Source organism: Pygoscelis adeliae, unplaced genomic scaffold (genome assembly GCF_000699105.1).
Source record: "Pygoscelis adeliae isolate BGI_AS28 unplaced genomic scaffold, ASM69910v1 Scaffold87, whole genome shotgun sequence".
Classification (NCBI taxonomy): domain Eukaryota; kingdom Metazoa; phylum Chordata; class Aves; order Sphenisciformes; family Spheniscidae; genus Pygoscelis; species Pygoscelis adeliae.
In genome coordinates this window covers 1,281,337-1,306,935 of record NW_008825098.1, presented here as the reverse complement: position 1 = coordinate 1,306,935, position 25,599 = coordinate 1,281,337, and the positions used below count along the sequence as shown (strand labels likewise).

Genomic DNA, 25,599 nt, shown 5'->3' with positions numbered 1-25,599 from the left:
GAGTGTTGCCAGGGATGACTTGGTGTTCTCCTCCTTGAGAGTAAGCTGCCTCACATTTTCCATGGGATAAGAGCAGTTATTAATACAGAAGTGAACACCTGACCTTGTTCTGTGATAACTCGTTCATGTTTCCATATCCGGTGTGTAAGTATTCATGATAAAGCCTTTCTGGTAAGTGCTGGAAGTTGAAATTGGAAAACTCCAACCTTGACATAAGGTACAACTTTCTAGCTGTGAGTGCAATTTAAATACCAGAATGGCTGACGTGGGAAAGTGAAATCTGAGAGACTCCTGGGTTTTTTGTATCTCTCAATCCCAAGCTTTCAAAAAGCAAAGCTTTAATCTGGCTGAAGGGAAACTCGGTGTGCTACATGTGAGTGTGTATGCATTGTGTGTCATACTAAAAGATTGCAGTAACCCTTTCTGGCCTGAAAATTTGGGACTTTTTGAATGACCAGTATCTCCTGCTTTCTTCCTGGGTATTGGGGAGAGTAAAAATGGCATATGATGCTTGGTACGTTCATAACACATGAAGACAGTAGCTATAGGCTAGTCTTACATTTTAGAGCTGAAGGAGGTTTCCTGCACAGTCAGGAAGGAATTTTTTCCTTCTTCCCCTCAAACGTAACTGGGCAGTTGTGTTATTTTTTGTTTGCTTGCTAGGTTTTTTTATTTATTATGGCTTTCCTACAGCCCTCAAAAAGAGATAGGAGAGCAACTGGACGGAAAAATTGCTCCAAGATTATTTTGTGTGTATAAAATCTACTTGGATGACCTAGGCTCTGCTTCCAGGTGAGATTGGTAGGAGCCTTGCCTATATTTGCCTTTCCCTTCACTATGGGAGGTGGTTTGCCGGCTGGACTCTCTCTCTAAATCTCACCTAACCAGCATCCAGTCATGCAGCTGTCTTGGGTATGAGAACTTGGTGCTTCCCGTTCCCCAGTCAAATTTGACTAAATCCCATTAGGATTCACGTGAGTGATGTCAGGCTAATCTATGGAACATCTAGGTTAAATTTATTGGCCTGTGATACACAGGTGACCTAATGGCCCCTGCTGGCATTAATGTTAAGGAGGTGATTCAAGACAGCTGAGAGGGCTGGGAGAAAAAAAGTAGAAAAGGATGAACTAGCTTTCTGGTTTATATCCCTTAAAGGTGAGTGAGAACTCAACTTTCCTCAGCCAATTTAAATATCACAAAATGAAAGAGGTTAAAATATTCACCAAAAAGGGGGTTTGTCTGCAGATATCTCCAGCTGTTCTGTAAGTATATTCTTCCCAATATTGACTGGCTATCATTATCTAATTTTAGTCATTTTCCTGCTTAAGTTAGAGGAATGTGAAATAAATTGGAAAAAACCCTTTTTATAGATTCATGCTGCTGTTTCTGAGTAAGTGCTAATACCCATTCATGTTCTTGGGTAAAGGTTTATTTTGGAGTTGTTACATGTACAAAGCAATTATACAGTGCTCTTTATTTTTAATTGTATGCCTTTAGTATATCTTCACTTGTGTAAATCACATGTTTTTGGACTTAACCCAGTGAAGTGCATGCATCTATGGCAGAGTTTGCTACAGTGTGTTTTATTTAAGTGTTATAATTTATTACTAAATAAATAATGTTACTCTTCTAGTGGGACAATTATGTCCTATTTATTTCTCTGCTTCCATCAATTTCTCTACTTTGGTGCAAATAAAAATAAGCCCCATAAGTAACTTCTAATTTGTAAAAACAGCTTCTGACTTGATAGTACTAATAGAGATAATTTAAATTCTACCTAAGCAATAATAACTGTGAGAGCGAAGCTGTAGCTAAGTAAGGCCACTGTGCTCAGCTGTTACTGATGCATAAACCAGAAGATTACAATACAAGGAAAAGGGCATTTTAGGGGACAGTTACAAAAAAGACCTGGTTTGAAATCCCACCTTTTCTACTTCCTAGGTGGTATAGGCAAGTTACTTTGGTTTGTGATTGTATGTCCATGAGGACAGCCTTTCAGCAACTGATGGATAAGAATTGATCTGTTGTTCATTGTATGTATTCTGACAGAATCAAATAGCAAAAAAAAAAGCCCCCCAAACCCCCCTACCCAACCAAAAAACCCCACTCTGCTTTAGCACATAGTATATCCCTCAGTACCACGTTCAATACTGCAGTGCTTTAATAACATCAGTAAGCTCTCAGAATTTAAATAAGATATTACAGAGACGTGTACACCAGCCTTTCTTATTTAAATCTTTCTGCTTTTTTTCAACCTTGCAATACAGTGAGCTTGTGCTTCCCCAGGACCCTTAATTCTTCCTCTATTTTGACTCCATTTGCTTCGTCCCTGTCAGGAAATAATTTTGCCACATTTGACAACTGAACCAATTCTGACTGAAATTAACAAATGAATAACATATTAGCCAGATGACTGTCTTCAGAGGAATTTGCAACTCTGAGGCAGTGTCTTGCTGCATTATTACCCACAACATGCTAGTGTTACGTTAATCTGGAGAAGGGAATATCCAGCTGCCTGGACTGTGTCCTTTTAAAGCCTGTCTTTAATTCAAGCAGATGAAATACGAACTCTGGTTTATTTAATTTTTGATTCTTTAGTACAGGAATTCAGGCTATATCTTAAGGTAGCAAAAATTCTTCTGTATATATGCAAGACTCTGTATGTTTTGTGGTTCCTTAACTGTAAAACTGGCTATAGGTTTCACTGGATTTCAGAAACAGAACTTTCACTAAATATATACGTATCTATATCTTCACATATATAGAGACATATACATATTCAATATATGCACACAAATATGTATACATGCATAGATATTTCTGGGATATCTTAAAAATATAAATTGGGTATGAACTGAAAAAAAAGGTCTTTTTGCATTTGTGGAAGTCTGAAATAACAACTCTGAATATCACAGACAAAATCCTTAGGCTTTAATTTTTCAATATTATAGAATTTGGCATTTTCCCAAATATGTTACAGTCTTCATAGTCCTGTTGAATGCACCATTTTGTTTGCAGCTCCCCCTTTTTCTTTTTCTACCCCTTGAGCTACTGCAACCCATATTTCTCTGACTGCATTCCACAACATAAATAATTAGTTGCACGCTGTTGTCCTGGGTCTTAGAGGTACACCCCACTTTGCAACCAGGCAGCTCCAGGTACAGCGTGGTGATTTGAGGTAATTTTTTGAGTTGTCATTTTTCCCAGGCAAGCTCTCAAAACTCACACTGTATTTAAGATACTGCAAGAAACTTAACCTTTAATAACATCTGTGATTTCTATAGCTGAAAGCATGCAATTGGGCAAACCTGAGAAAACTTAATTTTCAGATAGATGTTGAGCTTCTACTGTGCAGTTCAGGAGGTTGGGGTGGAATAGCAACTTATGCTGTGAAAGTGATTAATGCGTAACAGCAAAGGCAGTGTGTGTGTAAAAGGTGGATGGAGCAATTAACTGTAAATGCTGCTTCAGGCAATGAAGATGCTGGTGGTCATGAAGGGACCAGCAAATGCCTCTTTCAGTTTTATTAGTTGTAAATTTCGCATTCTTTTTATCTTTTGTGTGAAATCTAGGTACCAACAATGATATTACCAGTAAAAACCACATCCATTGTAGCATCAAGAATAAACTGTAGCAATTCTAGAGAAAGATGGTGTCTTCCAAAACTAGAATTAGGGAAAATCTGCACCTAGGCACCAGCAGTGAGGCCGTTATCTTCTCTGAATATTGTAGTAAGCTCTTGGCAACCTTGCCTGTTCACTGAGGCTGAGAATTTCAGAAAGGCAATTCTGAGGCATTCAAATGCCCACAAGAGCTACTCTCAGGATGTCGAAACATTTCACTCTGTTTGTAACTACTCAATAAGTTAAATCTAGATGTTTGATTCTTCAGATTTCCTGGGATTTGCATCCACGGAAGGCTTGATATCTCAAAACATTTGTGTCCGTTTCTGCTGTCCCTTCCTTTTCCCCAGAAAGGGCGTTAATCTACATACAGTAACAGGAGAGCTCAAAAGTTGTGAAATGTGCTAATTTTAACTGTCTCCCACAAAATATTACTAAACAACTTCACTGAGCCGGGTTCCCCACTTCTTATTGTTTGCCTTTGTAAGGTTTGGTCCATGTAAAAAACTAAACATAATGATATTCCAGGCCCAAACAAATTTATTTACCTTCCCCAGTGGGACTGGAAATAAAAAAATAGTGTTGTTTAAAAAAAAAAAATAAAATCTTGCCTTTGGGGCAGGTCCAGTTGCCTCTAAGCACCTCGACGTTGTACATAAGATTTGTCTTCCTTGAGAAAGATTGAGAATTCAATACAACAGGCAGACGAATAATACAGGCCATGAGGATTGATGAACATGAAAGAGAAAAGGTGTTTCTTAGTCTACAATCTTTAAGACGATACTTGAAAGGGCTGTGAGGGTGGTTGGGCTTGATGGATGAGGATTCCAGGTATTTGGTAGCAGATGCAGCAGTCAGACCAGGAAGGGACTAAGGAGTAAGAAAGACAATAGGACTGTGAAGAGTTTATACTTGTATTGTGAAATTACATTTGAGATAAAGAAATAAGATTATCGTCTATTATACCTTATATATACTCCAAGTAGGGAGGGAAAGCTGATATCTGATACATCACAAGAAAAGAAGGCAATAGAGAGATTTAAAAAAAAAAAAAAACCTGATGTTTATATTGCATGATGGAAAAAATTTGTGGTCAGTGGTAGGGAAAGCTGAAGAAGATGACCAGGCTATAGCAGCAGCAAGAGAGGATCAGATCATAGACAGAATTGAATGCCAGTGCAATTAGAAATGCAGAGATCCTTTACTATTTCCATGTTTTCATTATCTACTGAACAAGCTACCAAAAAGAAAATAAAATGTAAATTAAACAAGAAATCAAATCCAGACTGTTGAATCATTTTCATAAACCTTGAAATAAACAAGGTTTATTTCAATCAGCATTTTAGGCCAAAGTCTGGGTTATTCCTCATTGTATGGAAGCCTCAAAATTGGCATAACACAAGAAGGTGCAAGAATGGAAAGTTTCACTGTTCTTTTCCTTACTGTGAAGAATATTGTGGGACAGATGTGAGTCTGTGACAGACTCATATTCTCAGTCCATGTGATGAAATTCGGACCTCACTTTCCAGCGACTGTATAGGTGTGCTCCCAATGTTTGGGACCATTCCTGAGCATGCCGAGCACGACCATTTACTAGCATAGATGCAGCCCATGTATCATATAAGTAGCACATACACTTGCGTTCAGTCATAGGTCTCTTTCTAAAAACTGCTAGATCTACACTTTTTCTAATAATGGGTATTAATATACTGGTTTTACTCATCAGGCTTTCTGATTTTGAAGCTTAGAGCTGATTTGAAGTTGCCCTGTTTTAGTGCCGCATATGTATGTTAGCATATTTTTCCCACCACCGCTGTTAATTTAGCCTGTCAGGCATTGTGACAAACTGCAAGACCTTGCAGGTACCTATCGTGTCTGGAAACTTTATGCATAGCAGTGTGAGTGGGGGTGGAAATCACAACAAAGGTAATTACCAAGTATCTTGATCTTCAGGCAATGGAAGTTGCTCTTAGGAGTGATTTCCCTTGGGGGAGAATAGGGAAGGTAGGAGTTGGAGCCTGCAGTGCTGACTTGGTGCACCCTGAATGGTTTTTGACATGGTGAGGAGGGCTGCAGCAGCATAGGACTTGCAGTCTGTAAGAGGAAATACAGCCCATCAACAACACACAGGGCACAAACTGAAGCTGAGGGAGAGCTGATTGGAGGGAGAGCATATAAAGAAGGAGGTTTTAAAATGAAGGTTTTATAAGAGGTATGTTTTCTTTAGCCTTATAAAGACATTTCTGATTTAAATGGCAGTTTTCCAGTACTCTCTACTATGCCTTTCCTAGATTTATGTTATAGCCCTGACCTCCCCATCACCCCAGTTGGTACTGTGGTTTGCCTGTTGATAGTTTCTGTATTTAAAAAATGTCTCTCACTTGATGTTAGCCTGCATTCAGGGGCACCCATATATGTACCCATATTTCAGTATTTTTAGTTATAAGGACCTCTGGAATTGAAACCAAATCATTGTTGTCTTTTGCAGGCCAACAACAAACTGAGAGGCCTTTGAAAAAATTAGCTTTGAAGTCTTAAACTTCTTGCTGCAGGGCTGACTGCAGCTGTGCTTCTTGCACTTCCTGATAGCAAGGACTGCAGGGATGCTTAAGAGAAAGAAGAGGTTTCAAGTAATCTCACTGCTGCTTTGTATTACTGAATTTGAATTTCTGATGTTGCATTTGAGGTTAGACACAAAATGGTCCTTCTTCTTTGTGTATGAAACTGGTAACTACCCAAGCTTTACACTTAAAAACATTTTAAATCAGTTAAAGATCTCTGGTATTCTCAATTAACAGTCCCCCAAACTGTTTTATCTTCACAAACCTAATTAATAAACAAACAATTAGCAGGAGAAAACCAAAAAATAATAAGTCATGAACCAGTATGGTTAAAATGGCTGTTTGCTTGCCTGTTTGCTTTGATACATTTGTCCTGCATGAATCTTTAGACTGTTTTATTATAGGAAGTTTTCTAAGCTCCTGTGAATGTTATCCTAAACTGAGGCCCCAGTGAGAATGCTGCTTAGTGAAAGCACATTTCCCTCCGTTCTTGGGTTTGCAGTAGTGATGATGAGTTTCTCGTGGAGCTTTCGGAACTCTTGCCAGAAAGATAAGGCTATAATTTCTTTGCTGTTGCCATTCATTATAGTCGCTGCTGCTTGGTGATATGCCAAGAATAGTTCAGGGATTAGCTGGAGCTGGGCCTATGGGTACACCTGTGTATTCATGCTAATTTTATGAAAATAGTGGACTTGGAATTGTAATTCACATGTACAGTGAAGTATGTGCAAATCTGTATGCTGTGTACCTGCAAATTACACAGATGTAGGTCTGAAAAATCTGGCAACTCCTCTAATGCAAAACACTTGCTTAAAATTGCTCAATTAGAGAGCTATGCCTACATCAGTATGTAGAGAGACTTTTTTTTTTTTTTTTGCCTTGTGCTGTCCCCTGTATATTGTATTTTTCCTAGTTCACCTTCTCTAGAGAGATTCTGTAGGGCTATGTATTTTGTAGGGAAGCCTCTTCCCTTTTTTCTTTGCGCTTGTCTAAGTCCAGGTCACCTCTGCCTCTCCCCCTGGACTAACAGCGAGAACTGTGGCTTGACCTAAGCAGCTCTGTGTTCTGACAACATCAGTGCACACCGAAGCCTAAGCTGAGCCTCCTAGACCCCATATGGGCTCATCCATAGATGCCTATGGGATCTGATGCTATCAAAATTCAGCATTACAAATGGCTTATCTACATAAAATGTCTGGAAGTGAGAGCAACAATGACTAATGAATGGACTATTCAGAAGGGAAGAGTTAATGATCAATGCTCGATAGCGTATTACCCTGATAAATTGGAAAGCTTGAAAATAAAAAGTCCGTGGGTGATCTTACAAGAGGGAACAAACATAAATAACTGGAGTCTTCAACAACTGTAACTTCTGCCTCAGAGTTTCACTGCAATATTTGACCCACTTTCCCCTGATATCTTACTCTACCAGATTAGAAACATTATTAAGATGGATGATATTTACTTGTCAGAGAGAGGGCCTAAAATAAGGGCATACTGCACTATGGTTCCTTGTAGGCTTTTGGACCTCGGTCTTTATTCTCAGCCTGAAAAATTCTACTGTTCCTTAGGCTTCTTATATTAATGGGAATTTAGCATTGTGCAGGGCAGGTAGGCTATAATTGCTTCAAAATGAACAAACAAATTTTAGATACAATATTTAGCGGAAGTTAAACGTTTCCAGAGCTTCAAAATTTGGGGAGCTGGGACTGCCTCTCCAACAGCACAGATATCTTCCTAAGGGTCAGGCTTCTGTTACCAAAAGGAAGATGGGTCAAACCCTGCTAACTGGCTTTATAAAACTGAGCTCTAGGAATTCTGCTGTTGTGGACGTTTTTGCAGAGCTTTTTATTTCCCAGGCAAAAACTCATTTGCATTGTGGCATTGTTATGTTTTCCTTTGATCTCATACTTTGGATTTCTAAGACTGAGTGCTATTTTTTTTTTCTTGTGAATTTGCATTGCCCCGGGATACGAGAGGTTTGTTTGAACTCATTTAATTGGCTAGTGATGTGAAAAATGATCGTTTTCCATATTGGAAATGAGTTCAAGTAACCCCTTCATGGAGTCCTTACAACCTACTGTAACTCTCCATGCATTTCTACTGACAAAGGATTATCTTGTCTGGAAGGAGGATGAACACTTCTAATCTTTTCCAGGTTTGCAGATATTAATTTTGGGTTTATAAGACATCACTGTAAAAATATAGAAAATCAAAAGATAATTAGCCGTGCTCTTCAGTGTTCTTATTTCAGTGAAAATGATACAATTCCAATTAAATCAAAGGAGATAATCCCAATAGATATGATGTGCCTAAGAATAAAATTGTGCTTGCTTTTTTACATTTGCTTTCATGCTGGTTTATTTTGTAAACTTGGTGAGGTTACCTTTTATTTATACAGAGGCTATATTTTATGGGGTGTTTTTGGACAAGAAGAAAATATTTTTTTTTAATCCTTTGAAAAGCCTGGATGCAAGAATTTAACCTGAAGTGTACAAAAGTTGCATGACTGATCTTCAAAATTAATATGCTTTATTAAAATATTTTTATTAGCATTTATGATCTGTTACAATTGTTTGTTGATTTTTAGAATGTTGGAGGAGGAAACTAGAATTGTATATGTTATAATTTCAGTATAAAATGCCAAATTTAAATGCATTAAACTATAAACTGTTTCTCCTGCCAAACTTATCAAGGCTCCTACATTTCCAGCCATCTCTTTTGTCCTGCCCCGCTGCAGAGTCCTCCCCTGTAACATTTGTACTCTACTCACAGTTGCCAAGCCCCACAACCAGAGGTTGCGTATCTCCTTTTAGTCCTGTTTAAAAGGAACTTGTCTGTACCTTGAAGTTGGGGGGTGTTATCTTGAGATTATGAGGAAAAGATGGTAATTTACTTAGCTTCTGTGATGTTCAGAATCATCAGCTCCTGCTCCCCGCCCCCGGCTTTCTCAGCTCCTAATATAAACAATGTAAAAGAAATAAGTTTGTGGGTTTGTTGGTGTGTTGTTTTTGTTTTTTTTTCTTTTAAATAAATCTTCTGATATACCTGGTCTATATGATCCTAAGTGGTTTAACCAATGTGCTCAGGGAAGAGTGGACACAGATTTGCTGTTGGTTCTCATGTAGCAGTGATTTAAACTCATTACTGAAGATTGAAACCTGTAATTGCTAAGTGACAGGGCCCTTATGAGGCATGTGGGTACATGCATTGCGGTCTTGTTATTTGTGATTACTATGCCTTTGAACTTGTATGTTTTTATTGAAAATCTTGCTTCCTATTCTTCAGTGCAGATGTTGAATTATGGCAGTTTCATCTGTATAAAACTGTTTAGTAAGAAATGTGACCGTGTTTCATCATGTAGTTTTAAATTTCTGTAAAGCATGTTAGCTACAGGAAAAAATGTCATAAACAAAACAGTGATGAACAAGTCTGAGGAAAAGAAATTATTCTTAACTAGTGAAATCTATAGAGAGCTTATGCTACTTCACTACATAGTGTAGAGCTGAAGTGTTAAGATGACAGGGATGGCCAGTGTTTATCATTCTAAACTTTACCTTCTACCTTCTATAACTCGTCAAAGTAATCTCTTGTATATGTTTGGTCAGTTCTACTGCTCTGGTGGTCTTGAGTGCAATCCCCTTGCAAGGGGTGGCTATTGCCTGGTTGCCATGCAAAGGCACACATCAAAGATGTTATTTTAGAGCAGTTAGCATAGTTCTGCAAACTGTTCAGCAGACGTTCTGTATAATAGAATTAACTTGTCATGCTTGGGCTTTCCAAAGTGAAATTTCAGATTGAAACTGAGACTGTCATTTGCATCACATCACAGACAGTGCAAGAAAATAATCACAAAGAAAAAAGAACAGACAGACTGCGTTCCAGGCATTTTATGCTGTCTGCTTCTATTTTAGAGTGAACGTGCACTGTAGGTAGAAGTATCCAGACTGGGAGGGATGTACACAATGCACTATTTCCATTTAATTTTCTTCTTCTGAAGAAAATCGAGACCTATAGGTTCAGGTTATCAAATTACTATCTTTCATGTTCCATTTCTCAGAATTTAACCAATAAGAAATATTCCAGGAAACAAACACAAGATTTTTCTTCTGTAAATGATGTATTTTGGAACTGTCTAAAATAAATGGTTGCAGATGTATAGGAGGCTAGCCTGCAAGCTGCCTCAAGGATGACCTCCTTTCAAATATTTGCAGCTTGCGAGCATTGCTATGTATCCAGCAACAGATTCAGCAAACTTTTTGTATGTAATCCCTAGTAAAACTTCCCAATCTTTCATTTCAATAACTGATTTACTGATTTCTCTGCTTCTGCAAGCTTCTTCTTAAGTTAATACCACAGGTAATACGTGTTTGCAATTAAACATAATCTGTTTGTGTTCTCACTTCTATTAGTGTTCTAAATCTACTGAGTCTTTTAATTAATCTGAACATATGATTTTGTCTTTGCTTTTTATGCAAGTGCTGCATTCTTTCCTGATGTACTACGTAAAGTGCTTTTTTGAAATTGAGAGTTGAGGGTAAATGAGATGTGAAATAATGACTACAAGTTCACAAAACCCAGCAAAATACTGATTGTCTTCATATTTGTCCTTGGCTAAAGGGGAAATATGATAAAACAGCTACCACAGAACACCAGTTCAATGCAAGCTCCCAGTGTGGACAGGTTACATTCGCACCCTTGCGTGTTCTAGAATAGATTCCCTCTGCAGATGACCCCTCAGATCAGTTGACAGGAATGATGTTTCATCAATGGATGTATGCATATCTTAATTAAGGGTACACGTTGTTGCAGCTGACAGGAATGTCAGGCTCTTTAGATTCCCGGAAATACTCGAAGCCTGACAGCTACAAAGCCAGCATTGGCTAAGTGCATTCAGATAATTTTTTCACAAAAGATTAGTCATTCTTCTTCCTATATGAATTAGTACCATTCCCATAATCAGCACCTGAATTTTCCCTTTCTCTGAGATTTTCTTTTGTAACGCTTCACAATTCAGAGACAGAGCTGTATATATTATACTACCTAACAAACACTTAAATGCAAAAGTATGCCATGCTTTTGAGACATACATAGAATTTTATCTCATTTAGGAAAACTCACTAAAGGCTTAAGTGTTATCAAGGACATATATTGAGATGCAAATGTATTTCTCAGAAGAAATTTTGTTATTTTTCTGGGCAGAGACACAATAACTATCAAAGCATGATTAAATCTTGGAAAATATAAAGTGTTCTGTAGCTGAGGGAAAGGGGGTTTGACCTGGTCCTTCTAGGTGCTTCATTCAAATTATATCTTACCCAAACCTTTAAAGAGCAGATCCTAACATTGTGTGGTGCTATGAGTAGTTAATCTGGTCTAGTAAATAAAGATATGACTCTTTTTTTTAATATAAAACTGGCATACTAATAAAATCCCCAGTATGGAAGCAATTTTATGGGGAAGATATACTTTAAACATGTATAGCTATCAGTAGAAATTACCTTTATGCAGACATTAGTGTGTCAGTAAAATAGGTGTTTAACTATATCAATTGCATCTTAGTATGTAAACCCACTTTTCTTTCTGGAATTTGGTTCAAGTAGTTGTTTAGGTCAGATCTGCACTACAAAGTATTGCTGGCAATGCTGTTACTTTTTATTTAATAGTCAATAGCCACTGATTTCCTTTAATCTTTTTATTCATGTCGTGGTTTAACTGGCTGCTGCACCACAGCATCACCTGTTTTGGGTCGTTTCTCCCCCCCCTCCTTTTTTGTCTATTTCCTCTCCCCTCCCCTCCCTCCCCACAGTGCTGTGACAGAACTTGTATAGACACCTGGTTTCCTACTAATCATCACCATAATAATAATTTTCTTTGTATACAGTTGCCAATATAATAGTCTTTCAAGTAAAAGACCCTGGAAGTCTGAGATCTACCTGCTGGAGCAGGAATAGATACTAATGAGCTCAGTGAGGGGAAATAGACTTATGCCTCATGGGAGATTATCAGAGAAATTAAATGAACTGAGCATGAGGTTTTAGGCACAGGCAGAGTGTAATTGCAGCCCTCAAACATCACTGAGGAAATCCTTTGAATACTACAGCTAAGACTGAGAAGGAAAATGATCTAAAAGATACCAAGCACTCTGGTACTAATGATAATGAAAACTTTTAGAATACTTCGGAGGTAATTGCTGAAATCAAGTATTTGTCTTGGTATGAACAATGGTTGCAAGTTAAAGAATTGTGTAACAGTTCAGTTGTGTCAGTACTAAGTACAGTTTATTATTTACTAGTTCAGTGTAAGTTTTCTGCCGATATTAATTTTGATTAAGGGTATTAGAACTGGATGTTGCCCTGGTATAAGTACAAAGACACATACACAGGAGGATTCTATGTCTCTTGCTGCAGTTGGTCCTTAGTTAAAGCAGCACAAAATCTGTGTGGACAAGCCAGACATGAAAAGAAAATGTAAATAACATTGCTGGAAAAAAAAAATTAAAAATGCAACATGAAATTCTTCCTGAGCCTACTTGCATTAATATGATCCATTAGCAACAAAGGGCTAAATGAGCAGAAAGTGGCAAAGAACAACTACTTTAGTCTCTTCAGTCTTGCTAGTTTAGTGAAACAAGGGAATAAATATGGGCTGGGTTTTGCACATCCTTCAATCTAGCCTGTAACCAAGGATCTGCTTTTTTCTTTTGCAATAAATAGCATGGGGTTTAAGAGACTTCGAGTAAGAGGGACATGTGCGTTAATCCAGGGCTTCATTTCCTGTTAGGCGGTCAAATATACACATCCTTTATAATGCCTCCTCTTTAGCATCTCATAGGTCTCTTGATATGTTTCCGACATGAAATTTCAAGTTGTACGATGTTTCTTATTGGTTAGATCTTATTTAGGATCTCTATATAATTATGATTACCCATGTTCAGGAAAGGCAAATTCAAATTTGCCTTACAGGAAAATGGAGTGCATACCTTAAAAGTGGAGTATGACCTGCTGTGTAGCCTGAAAAAGGCTGAAAGACCACATGTTTGTTCTCTCTGAGTATACTGAGGTGAGATAAAAATCAGAGAGGAAGAAAAATAGAATTAAACCAGGGATGGCATATGGACATAGGAGCATAGCCTCTTCATTAATTAATTTAGACAGGAAAGAAGCAGCTATTTAACTAAAAGAAAAATAAGGTTCTAGAACAGCCTTCTGAATAGTTGAAGTACCTGACTGGTTTTAAGATGGAGATGGATGTATTTGTAAGCGTGACTAACAGTGTTACAAAAGGTGGAAGTTTATTGCTTTCTTCAATTTTCAATCAGTCCCTAAACTTTAAGCCAGTTTAAAGCTTCATTTGCCAGTTTGGTAATACCTAAATTGTCTCTGTCTGCACTGTTGAGTATAGATGCCAATTAGCAAACACATTGGTTAATGTGAAACCATCATCATTCAATCCATGCCAATTCTAGAAGCAACTATTTATCAATATCAGAAAGGTGAGATCCTCAGTTTTTGGGTAGTTTGGAGTTTGTAGTATTAGAGGACTAATGAGCAACTAGAACTCAGTTAGTCTCTTCCGACATCTAATAATATTTTGTGGCACTGATCCAGACTCATCTGGACAAGACCTAGTTCTTGGGCTAGTGTGATTTTCATTCCTATATGGGCATGCTGTCAGTTCAGTGTTGTGGGGGTTTTTGTTTGGTGGTTTTTTCTCCAGTTTTATCTGAGACCAAACAAAAACGCTGCTCTGCAGGTGAGCAGCCACTGCTTTGTGCCAGACAGGAGGTATGAAGCAGCCCTACAGCTGCCTTAACGGTAGCATCACAGCACAGGCATGATGCAGAGCTCACATAATGACTTCTACACTCCTCAGCTACCAGAATCATAGAATCATTAAGGTTGGAAGAGACCTCCAAGATCATCAAGTCCAACTGTCAACCCAACACCACCATGCCCACTAAACCATGTCCTTAAGCGCCTCATCTACCCGTCTTTTAAATACTTCCAGGGATGGGGACTCAACCACTTCCCTGGCCAGCCTGTTCCAATGTTTAACCACTCTTTCAGTAAAGAAATTTTTCCTCACATCCAATCTAAAGCTCCCCTGCCGCAACTTGAGGCCATTTCCTCTTGTCCTATCGCCAGTTACTTGGGAGAAGAGACCGACACCCACCTCGCTACAGCCTCCTTTCAGGTAGTTGTAGAGAGCGATGAGGTCTCCCCTCAGCCTCCTTTTCTCCAGGCTAAACAACCCCAGCTCCCTCAGCCGCTCCTCATAAGACTTGTTCTCCAGACCCCAGAAGAGAGGGTATTGGCAGATAAAGAAGGTGTGGATGTATCATTGTAACTTTGGACTCTAAGCTTGGCCTGCTGAAGCCCTCCACAGCTAGCCTGCTGCTCAGGTGCTATGTTAATGACAGGCAGAAAACAGACGTTTAACACTCGGACAATAGTGGGCCTTGCTAACCCTGTCCGTGTTCTTCATTAACCTCTAAGGGCTATAATAGGTGAAACAATAAAAGTGCTATCCAAGGCATTCAACCTACATAGAGACCCTATAGTTTTCTCCATTAGATGTGGGCTAAATTTTGACATGCTGGTGTCAAAGTGAGAGAGTTTCCAGGAAGGAAATTTGTAAGGTGATATTCCCAGTAGGCCCAAACAGAAGGTGCTGGGTGTGGTGAGAAGCGACCAAAAGATGTTAAAAGAAGTCCAAGAAATGAGACAGAAGAACTAGAGTTTTTTGCAAAATGTATTAAGATAGCATTGGAGGTCTCCCAGAAGGGACTGGGAAGTGATTTGTCAGAGGAGATAAAAAACTGTTAGCCATGCAGTTAAAAGTGTCTGAGTGAATGTAGAGACCAAATCACAGAGCGCTCAGTCTGTTAAGAGCAAGACAGATTGATGAAGTGCTCAGTGACCTGACTGTCATGACGCAGAAAGTTTTCCAGGAAATAGAGGAGACATGGAAACTACTGGTCAACCTGGAAAATGCTGAGACAAGAAGCTGTAAGTAGCAAAGGAAGTAAATAGCTGACAAAGAAAGAAAAAGATTTCAGGCCATAGTAGGAGCTAGCTTTCTGGGCAAGATGTTTTGAACATCCAAAGGACTTTGGAAAAATATCCTTTCTTACCTTCCTGCTCTTATTTTACACCCTATTCATAATCTGCAGAAGGCAGAGGCAAGAAAATTGGATTGCTTCAGTTTAAATTATGTTATCTTTGAAGAGAAAACTCCTTGTGATGATTATTTGACTGTAATGGACAAAAAGAGGGATTTCAGTAGACAGCTTAAGTAACTCACCTCTGAGGGTGCTGCAGAATTTACCCGCAAGGAAAGAAATTTCATCATCCACAGCTTGAACGAATCTGTAATATGCACCTTAGAACGACCCATCCATCTGAGTTGGCCGAGAGACACTTGAGCACTAGAAAGGAAGAAAAAAGAAATTTCATCTGAACTGTTAAAGGTATGGGATGGTATTTGTTCCTTACATAGCCAAAAGCCCTTGAGGCATTCTAGAGTAGATTGGTAGTGTGCCAATTTCTTGTTCATTGGAATTTAAGGCTAAAGATGAAAAGCCCCAGCAGAAGACAAAACAACTGCTAGTGAGAATACTAAAGGAGAGTGCTTAGTCTGTATGAATACTGATGCGATGTGGCTTTGCTTGAGAGACTCCGGCAGTTGGTGTTCTTTAGTACCTGGACTAGTAGAGCAACTTATTAAAATAGTTGAAAATCTAGCCGGAAGGAATCCAAAATGTTATAACAGTATCTAAGGTTCTGTTGACTAAATTCTTCATTGCACTTGGGGTTCTGAATTACAAATATTTAATTCTAAGTAGGTTTAAAAAAAATAAAATTAGCCATTCTAGCACTTTCCTCAAGTCAACAGAGAAATAAAAGGATGTGAATCTGTTAACTACTGTTTCTTTTGATGGCAAGCTCAACGGTTAACAGCATGCTAGATTATAATCTCTTATGCAGTCTGCTCTCAACTTCTAAGAGCAGTAAAGAACTAGTATAACTTTGCAAATGAAAAAACTTGTCTAATTCAGGTATGGAGGGCTGCAACATAGAGACCTAAGAATGTTGCAGAGTTGGCAAAGAGCCAAAGCTTGAAGCCTTGCCCAAGTCTTTTCTTGTCTCTTATCAGGCAACTCAGGTGCCTGAATATCAGACTTCCCTATTAATCAGATTTTAAAATGAGCTTATTAGCCTGGTTGCAGCACTGGGTCTAAGGTGACTGCATGCACCTGATGTGTAAAGCCTTTTATACAGCATAGAGCCCTGAGGAGCATGCCCCTTAGGCATGCGACAAGAAATTAGCTTGGGCAAAGCCAGACTTATGAGTTTTCATTCCACGATTGCTCTGCTGAATGCATGCCAACCTAGAAAAACCTCTTCTCCAGAGTTCAGTTTCTATTTGGGAGCAGGCTGAAGACTGCTTTCTCCTCTCTGATGAGATGATAATGTTAGCTTGCGTGAGGAGGTGCTGGAAGCCTAGATCCATTCTGGTGTTCTAGAGAAGGAAGGAGCTATATGGGAGAGGAAGCTGGAAGGTGTTGCGGGGTCTGAGGGCTCCCTGATTCACTGTGTATAAGGTCAAAGCTGAAATAGCCTTTGGGCACGCAATGAATGAATGAATTGTGATACAATATGCATGGTTTATACACCAGCCTTTTGGTTTCCAGAGGTTTTGCAAAAGGCCAAATGAATCAGCAGTATGTACTTCGCTTTCTGATTTAGTAGTTATGGGCTAGAATTGCAAGGCAGGGGAGGACACGGCATTATGCAGGAGCATGCACTAGGAAGCAATTGTGGACTTCATTCAAGATAATGCATGGACTATTCATCCTTCCTAAAAGCTAAACGGGAGAGACAGTCAAATTACTTTATTGAATAAGACAGCTAAAAATTCAAGTCTTTGCCTGGGATCCTGTGCCATGAATGCATGAGTAGGAGGAAGTGAAACTTAATTCAAGAAGAAAACAGACTCGGGGGCAGGCTAGTTGCAGCTGTGGTTGTCCATGGTAAGTTAGACACAGAAGGCAATCAGAAAAAGTAAACAAGAAGTAGAGAAGAAGTCATGAACACGAATGCATATTTCATTGCTCAGACATTCCAGGATTAATGTGTCCTCTCCTTTTTACCCAGTGTTTAAAATTACTCACTTTATGCTTGAATTTGAAGAGAGTTTATATTTTCTTTTTTTTAATATAATGAAGCAGAACTAAATTGGATATGTTTGTGAAGATGTCCGTAGAAATCCATACATTTTACTGAAAACTAAATAAGTGAAACAAATCCAATAGCTGTAGGTACTATTTTTAAGATCGAAATAAAAAATCAGAAGAAACCAGAAAAGCTTTTATTATATGAAGTCAGGCACCCTGAAAAACGTATCTATTTTTGTAGAAAACATTAATAATTCAGAAAATATTTGTAAAAGTTTGCTCTCATGTCTGAGGAAATATTTACATAATATATTTTTCCAAGCATAACAATAGAAGTACACAATGCTGCTTAGCATTTTGGGAATGATCTTTACTTCTGGAAAGTGCCGATAGGAGTAATCAGTCATTCCTCAGATTTTACATTTAAACTGTCTGTATAACAGTGTGTTTTAAAACAAGAAAAACTCCTTTCCCTTTTCATCAGCAACCTTCAGGCATGTAGGTTAGAGATCTTAAATTCTGTGTCACTACTGTGTCTTTATCTTTGTTTACAAAGCAGGTATTTTTAGCAGCATATATAGAGTCTAGCTAAGATCAAGGTGCTAGATACTGCACAAATGCATCGTAATAATCCATTCCCTGAAGAATTTACATTTCTAGAGGTGGAAAGGAGGATGTAACATATTTACATGTAATTTATGTACATATATTATTTGGCAAGTGTTCTGTTAGATCCACAGCGTATTACAGTTTTATTTCTATATTTGTTAATATTGAAGTATGGTTTGGTTGGGAGAGAGCCGAGCTACACTGAAAGACAAAAGGAGGATTTAGACTTTATTTTCCAGGGGAAGGGGTGGGATGGAAGTAAGTGTGGGCAGGGCAACACCTAGGAGCTCAGAGGAATGATGTCAGCCTTTTGCTGTTCCACTGGATTCACCCCAGTGCTATTTCCACTTTCCTGCCAGCTTTGATAGAGACTTTTTTACCATTAGATGTGCATGTGGCTGCTAGCTGGAACACACCAAAAGCTTTTAGAGCCTTGCAAACCCTTGACCATAGTGAACAGACAAGTGCTGGCTTGCTGTTTCTTTCCTGTTACTTTTCCCAAAAAACACACAAAATAATTTCTAATGTAACTTTTGCCTGTACTTAAGGACTGAATTACCAAATGGCATTATACACTTGCACGTGGGAATGAGAAGCCTAGTGTTTACAAGTGAGGTGGGAGAGGGACCCATCCACAGGAAAAGGAGTCTCCTAAATTGCTGTCTGCGTATTAGAGGCGGTGAGGGGTGGGGAAAGTTAGGGAATGCTGCTCTAGAGCTTATAGCGCCTGCTGTTTAAAATGCCTACATTGCTTGCCTCTGAGCTCACAATACAGCTGGCAAGCTATCAAATATCCCAAAGGGTATTAGCAGTGGGATTTTAGTAAAAGCCTCTGTGTTTAATAACCAGTGCTGTTTTTAAATAAAAAATTATCCAGCCCTAAGTAGAGGGGAAGAACCTAACAAAAACCCAATTGTGTGTGTCTTTCTCTTATTTCAATATGTATGTGTCTTTGTAGACCAAGGCTTTGCTGATGCAAATATTGTTCCTAGTAATAGTTCACATCTTTCCACCTTACTACTCCAATTAGTTTTTCAGTTTTGTGGTCTGAGTTTTCAATTTTTTTTGGTCTCCTTTTCCTTCTCGTAATCACTTTGTATTTAGCTTTTGACCTGCCCTTTTCCCTTCACCCCTGGAGTGCTGATCTAATTTCTAAAAGCTTTGAGAAATGTATATCCATGGAGTCCTTTTGCCTTGACCCCTTTCTGACTGCTGCTGGAAGTGCAATTCTACATGGCATCTGTACGTTTCCACCTGTCCTTATAGTTACCATAGAAACTGGCCACACGCTGCATAAAGCCACTGATGAGGCAAGGAGGAAGGGATAAGCCTTTTAGTTCCTAAAATAGAGTAAGTGTAGGGCTGAGAACAAATCTCACTCTAATTGTCCAGGACGCACACCCAGCAAAGTATGAATTCTGGCAGTGCTGTAGAGTAGCATTCAAATAATATATATTATTCAAGGAAATGTATGCATTGCTCCAGCCCAGCTGTTCTTCTCATGCTGCCATGGGAGGGCATCACGTTCCCAAACTGACCTGTGACTGGGCAAGCTGTTATGGAAGCTGGTAAAGCTCTTGTGCCAGAAAACACCTCAGAGCTACAACAGTTGAAACAGAAAGGCTGTAGGATGCTTTGATCTTACTTTAATAGGGGAAACCTTGCTCTCCTTTACATTTGCACAGACTTGTGCAAGAGAATTTTTTTTGGCCTGGTGGAAAAGATTGAATTTGCCTTGCTTCAGTTCTGAGACAGAATCCATTTTTTCCTTTGAAAAGAGGTGATACTAATTTTTCTGCAGCTTTAGAGTCTGGGTTATTGTTTTCAGCTGGGCAATGTGAATGTTGAGCACAGGTATCCTGCTCTGATAGCAACCTATAGAGATGGTGTGAATGGTCACATAATGTGCAAGTCAAAGACATAGGCTGATGAAAGCTGCAGCCTGGCAAATCTGCAGCTGGTGAATGTAGCAGAAACTCATCTGACGTCCAAGCTTGGCCTCAGCAATCCGTTTTGCTTCTGAACGTGGGTGGGATTTTGGGTGGCATTGAAGCGACGCCACTGTGTGCCCAGAACACTGAGGAGCTGGAAGCTTGAGCCTTTTTCCTTCTGTCTCCTATCTTGCTCTCAGGTTTAAGTTTCTCCACTGGTAAGAAGTTATTAGGAGAAGACCTATTTTGCTGGATTTACTAAAGCCTCAGTTTGGTAACGTCAAGATTTAACAGGAGACAGATTTAGCTATCCAGGACTTAGGGGATGCCCATTTAGCAGAAGGGTTAATGAACAAAATGCTCTATATACTTCACTGATTTCTTGATGGAAGGTGATGAAGGGCAAGAATGGCCCATGCACCATATATACTCACAATGTATGTTGCAGGCAGACATGTGTAAGCACAACGTGCTCTTAAAGCCAGCCAGAAGTTATGTGAGTGTACCACTATGGTCCCAAAGCTGAGGCTAACAGTGAAAATTTCAGGAGGGCTTGTTAGTTCAGGGCTGGTGTGATGCTAAGTGCAACCACATGGCTTTGGCCAGTGCAGAATATGGACGGAACTGCTGAATCTGCTGATTTGTCTCGCTGTCAGTTTGTGATGCTGCTTTTTTCCAAGCCAGGCAGCTGTTCACTGGCAACTGGAGTAAGAACACTGCACTCTCAGTTCCCACGAGCTGCTCAACAGTTGTCAAGGGGAAGCTAACTTCTATTAACTGATTTTCCTGACTGCATTTGAATGATGAACAACTTTGTATCCAGTTACCAGTTCTTTGCAACTGCTGATGCTAGATCCTGGTCTCATTTATAACAATTAATCTGGAATTACACATTGATCTCATTGCACTTGCTTTTCACTTAATTGCATTATAAATGAGACAAGACTGACTTCCCCCTCCCCACCAACACTATTCAACCTTGCTGAAGTCTTAAATATTATATTTGTGTAGCCTCCATGGTATACTTCAGTGGGTCTTATTCAACTTCTTTGTGCTGAATAAAACTCAGTAATGGTTGTATTTGCCAGAATAGATTTATTTTTCTTTTGGAATTACTACGGTTTTAATGTAATAATGAAAAAAGTTTTTAATACATTCTAACATACTAAATATAGTGATATTTAAAAACCACCTTTTTAATATATTTTATCTGATCTGTAAGACTATGGCACTTAACTTGAAAAAGAAGTTTCTCAGCTGCCAAGTGAAAAAATACTACTAGTTTATTAACAAAGGAAAATATGTTACAGATGAGATTACTCTGGTGCCATATTTATATCGGCAGTATGTGTTCGCTTATCCAGTTCCTAATGAAAACAACAGATAGAACGTACTAAATTCAGCTAGCTGTGTAGATTATGCTGTTTTAAGTAGTTTTATTTTGAGAAGTGTCTGCTTGCCAGAGTTTTGGACACCACTAAGCATATTTTGTTTTCCCTACTAAATACAACTTCAGGTCCAGTACTTTTTATCAGAGACTCCATGGTTTCTAATCGCAGATTGTTATTTTCTAATAACGCTTATGTGATGAAAGACTAGCAAAAAGCCCTGCAATTGTCTTTCATATGCATGATTGAATACAGAGGGTATAACTAGAAACTTTGAACTAGTAAAAATATATTCATGGCCCATAGCGTTCACTGTTCTGCTTCTTGAGATAGCTGATGGAATTTGTTTCCAAAGGACCAAGCCTGCTATAATGTTCTGTAGCAGAAGATGGTTATTCTTCATGAAGCCAGCTTTTAACCAGCTCCTGTCAAGAGACGTTGGATTGATAAGCAAAGGTAGATAGATGTATGCACTACGCATGTTAACAGAAAAGACTAAGTGGTTAGAGTAAAGACAACTTTATGCATTCCAAAGCATTTTATCTGTAATAATCACCCCTTTGGAGAGGAGAATTACAATATACGATGTGTTTATATTACATGGTATGAAAGCTCAGAACTCCTGAATCACAGCTGTAATATAATGCTTTTATTTAGAATAGCCTCTTCTTTAAAACAAACAAAGAAAACCCCAAACCCACTTCTTTAGCTTTTTTCCCATTGTTCAGAAATCCAATATTCAGCTTCAATAAGTAATGTAACATGCTACCTTTCTCAACCTACAGCATGTCGTGGCTGTTGTGCAATTGTTTCTACTATATTGTGGCAGTATGAAGTGCAAATCTGGGACCATATTTATCAATGCAACTTGTTTATTTTTAAAATTATTCTGGCGATGGCACTGGCATTTCTTCGTCCGCAGAAGTCTCTGTATTCATGTGTATGGACTGTACTTACTGCATTGAGGGTTTAATCCTGGATTTGGTGTTTTGGATGCAACTGAAATATATATAAATAATGATAAATAGAAAACATGCATGAAGAATCAGAGGACCGTATTGGAACTAGGGAAAACAATTGGAACAACAAGCATGTCTTTATATCAGAGCTGTCCTCAGCGAGACCTTTCCTTTTCTCCAGACAAACACTGTACGTACAATTTGTCCATGCAGTAACTCAATTGGTAGCAGTAGTTTTAGCTGCAACTTGCTGCCTGTATAGCTATTTGGAAGTGGGAAAAGGAAATCAATCAACAAATCTCACAGCGGATTGGAAGATATGAGCAGAGTGAGGGCTGAGCCACAGAAAGAATCCTGGTGGAAAACTATGGTTAGATGTTTTCACATGACAGGCTTGAAAAATGGAACAGATGCAGAATTTGCAGCAGGATGTAGAAAGAAATGCTAGGGTAAGGAGCATCATCTCTTGAGAATACTCCCAACAGAAAGACATCTGGCCTGGTATGAGAAATCTGGACTATTTCATCTGAATTATCTTAAAACACTTATAGTTTACCCTTGTGGTGATCTTCAGCTTCCCTGTTCACTGTTTCTTTTGTAATAAGCCCATTTTTCCTGTCTTCCCCCTTCTCTTTTTTTTTTGTTAAAATTTAGTCCTCTCACTGCTACATTGTCTTTAACCAGCATCTTTGTATAGCGTAGTTCAGAGTAAATGAATTTCAGAGTCTAAATGATCTTAGGTGCGTCAGAAATAGGAGCATAGCATTATTAAAGCACCTTTTCACACTGCTTGGGCACCTCTTTTCTTTTAAAAATATTTAATGCTTTGTATTTTGAATATTTAAATTTTTACTTTTTAAAAATATCTATTTATATTATTTAATTTCTACAAGTTTCATGAAACACTCTTCACTAGGAAGCTTTCCTTCATGTCTAATGGCTCTGTCTCATACTGCATTTTAAGCCTGGGACTTCTCATGTGAACCACCCCAAAATACATTGGTTTTCTTTTTTTTCTTTTTCCCCTATTTATTCTGGTATTTTGGCAAACTGCTTATCTGGTAGTTTCATGTTGTGCAATTCTTTTTTATGGGGATGCCTGTGTGAGTCTTCTAAATTTTCTTTAGAGATGTAAAACACATCTATTTTTACTGGCTTCCTCTCCTTACAAGACTTTATACTACAGCAATTTCTTTCCAACCTCAGATAGGAATATATGACTACATCCAATTCAAATAGGGATGATACCAGAAAGAGAGGAGCAGAAGCTTGCAGTTCTTGCTGCATGAAGCCTGCTCCAGAAATGATTAGAGGAGCAGAAACTTCTGTATACTGAATGTGGTTATTGGCATGAGGGTCACTGTCAGTCCGGGATAAGAGGACTGTACTCGGGTGAATTCTGATCCTCGTCATGCATATTTAAGACTTTGCTTATGTGAGAGCTGCATTAGCATTTCACATATGTAACATGAATAAAAAATCATGAATACTTTACCTAAACAGGAAGAATATCACTTATGATAGAAGAGTTTCATTATCGATTTGCACTTGTAGCAGCTTTTTAAAAGTGATCCTTATTGCATGTAATCCTGGAATGGATGTTGATGAAGCATGATTTCTTCATGTGAGTAGATAGTACGGTATGAATATGTTTAACCTCAGAGCTGTAGTAGCCTGAAGATATTATTTATAAATACTTTGTTTGGTGAAAGCACTGGAAATGGGAAAGCTTTCTGCTGCATCATGTTTGCAATGGCGAAATGGGCAGAGTTCAGTTATACCGCATATAACCTGAGGAAAATTGGGGAAACACGCCATCTACAGCTACCTCTGTAGTATTTCTTTGCTTGTGGTTGTGTGTCTTTTTTTAATGTCTTTTCTACAAAGCTATTGTTGAAAACAGTGTTAGAAATTGCCTGTTAGTACCAATGAAGGCAATTAAATATTCTTAACCTTGTGTGGTTAAACCACAAATTAACACCTTAACCAAATTAATTTTGGTTTTAACCAAAAAATTGCCATTTTTTTCACATATGCAGGCCTAATATTAAGAAAAAAATAATTCTGTTGAGAACTAAATCCCTCTGAGTTTAAATTTTATTACTGTATTTTCAGTTTTTTCAGGCTGGGGGGTAAATTCGCTGCCTGCACAGCCAGTTGTGACTCTGCACCAGTTTTATACAAATGCTCTGTGTGAATGCAAGCAAGATGTTCCCAGAAAGAATAAGGTATGTTTAAATAGGGGACCTGGAACCTTAACCATGCCCTCAGTAAATACAATTCTAATAAAAGGTGTAGGTTGACTGCCTGCTTGGAGGTAACTGCTTTACCTATGCTTGCCACTTTTCAGCAGTGGGAAATACCTGATATATCATCTCCCATCTGAATGCACACATCAAGGGAGAAAATGTCCTCCTTTTGTCTTCCCACATTTCTCCATGGTTTGAGTGGATGTACCAAGATGTGGTATCAAGTGTCTTCAGGAAATCACCTGTACTCTTTAGTGGTAAGCTTGGTGCAAAGAAACAAGTCGTCTAGCTGCTCCTGGGGCCCAAAGCAGAAAGAGGACACATTTGAATGGAGCGCTGCATTTAGAGAGCAAACATTGAGGCCAGTTGTCAGCAGTTTGGAAATCAGTGCTACGTGAGGATGCGAGGCTAGAAACTATGCATGTAGCTCAGTCACTGCGGTGTGGGAGCAAGAAGTTATGTGATCAGGATTTGTCACTTGAGAGTTTTTGGGAAACAGCACAACATGTAATAATAATAATTATAATTATTAGCAATAGTCAGTTTGACCTCTTTTGAGGCTTGCTGGAGGAACGCTCTGCTGCCTGTTTGAGACATGCTACTTGCCCCCTGAAAGTCTGTGTTGTCTCCTCGCCTCTCCTACAGCTTCTGTAGGGCATAGGTACTTTAACTGAGGGATTCCCACTACCGTTACTACTCTATAATCATTAATGAGGACACAGAACCAGGTAGGACCTATTAAAAGAAACCGAATGGGGCTGTTCAAAAGCACCATCACCATACTTGTTTCTGGTTTACTGTGACTCTCTGAGGAGGCTCAATGGTTTGTCCACTCCTGCAGGATGAATGTGAAATAAAGCTCTGCTGCAGGCCAAGTAACACTTTAAACGGGCTGCAGCGGGGTACTGCTGAGCCCGATTCGCACCCTGGGGAAAGCCGCTACGGGCCGGGCCGGGGCAGGCCGCGGGGGCTACCCGCCGTGCCACGACCCCCATGCCGCGAAAATCTCTAGCGCAAAACCGTAAGGCCCGACCGCGGGAGGCGGCGCGGAGAGGCTGAGGCGGTAAGAAAGAAAGAGGGCGGCAGCAGCCGCGGCGCCC

The 25,599-nt window shown here is 39.0% G+C and overlaps 1 protein-coding gene across 1 annotated transcript in view; it reads right to left on the bottom strand.

Annotated features, from left to right (window-relative positions):
• RAP1GDS1 (RAP1, GTP-GDP dissociation stimulator 1) overlaps positions 1–25,494 on the bottom strand; it is a 135,081-nt gene extending 109,587 nt beyond the window's left edge. The window contains exons 1-2 of the mRNA XM_009327069.1: positions 25,298–25,494; positions 15,491–15,614 (exon numbers count right to left, since the gene is read on the bottom strand). Of these exons, the coding sequence (XP_009325344.1) occupies positions 15,491–15,614; positions 25,298–25,494 (321 nt within the window). The remainder of the gene's footprint in view (positions 1–15,490; positions 15,615–25,297) is intronic.
• Between the last annotated feature and the right edge of the window lie 105 nt (positions 25,495–25,599).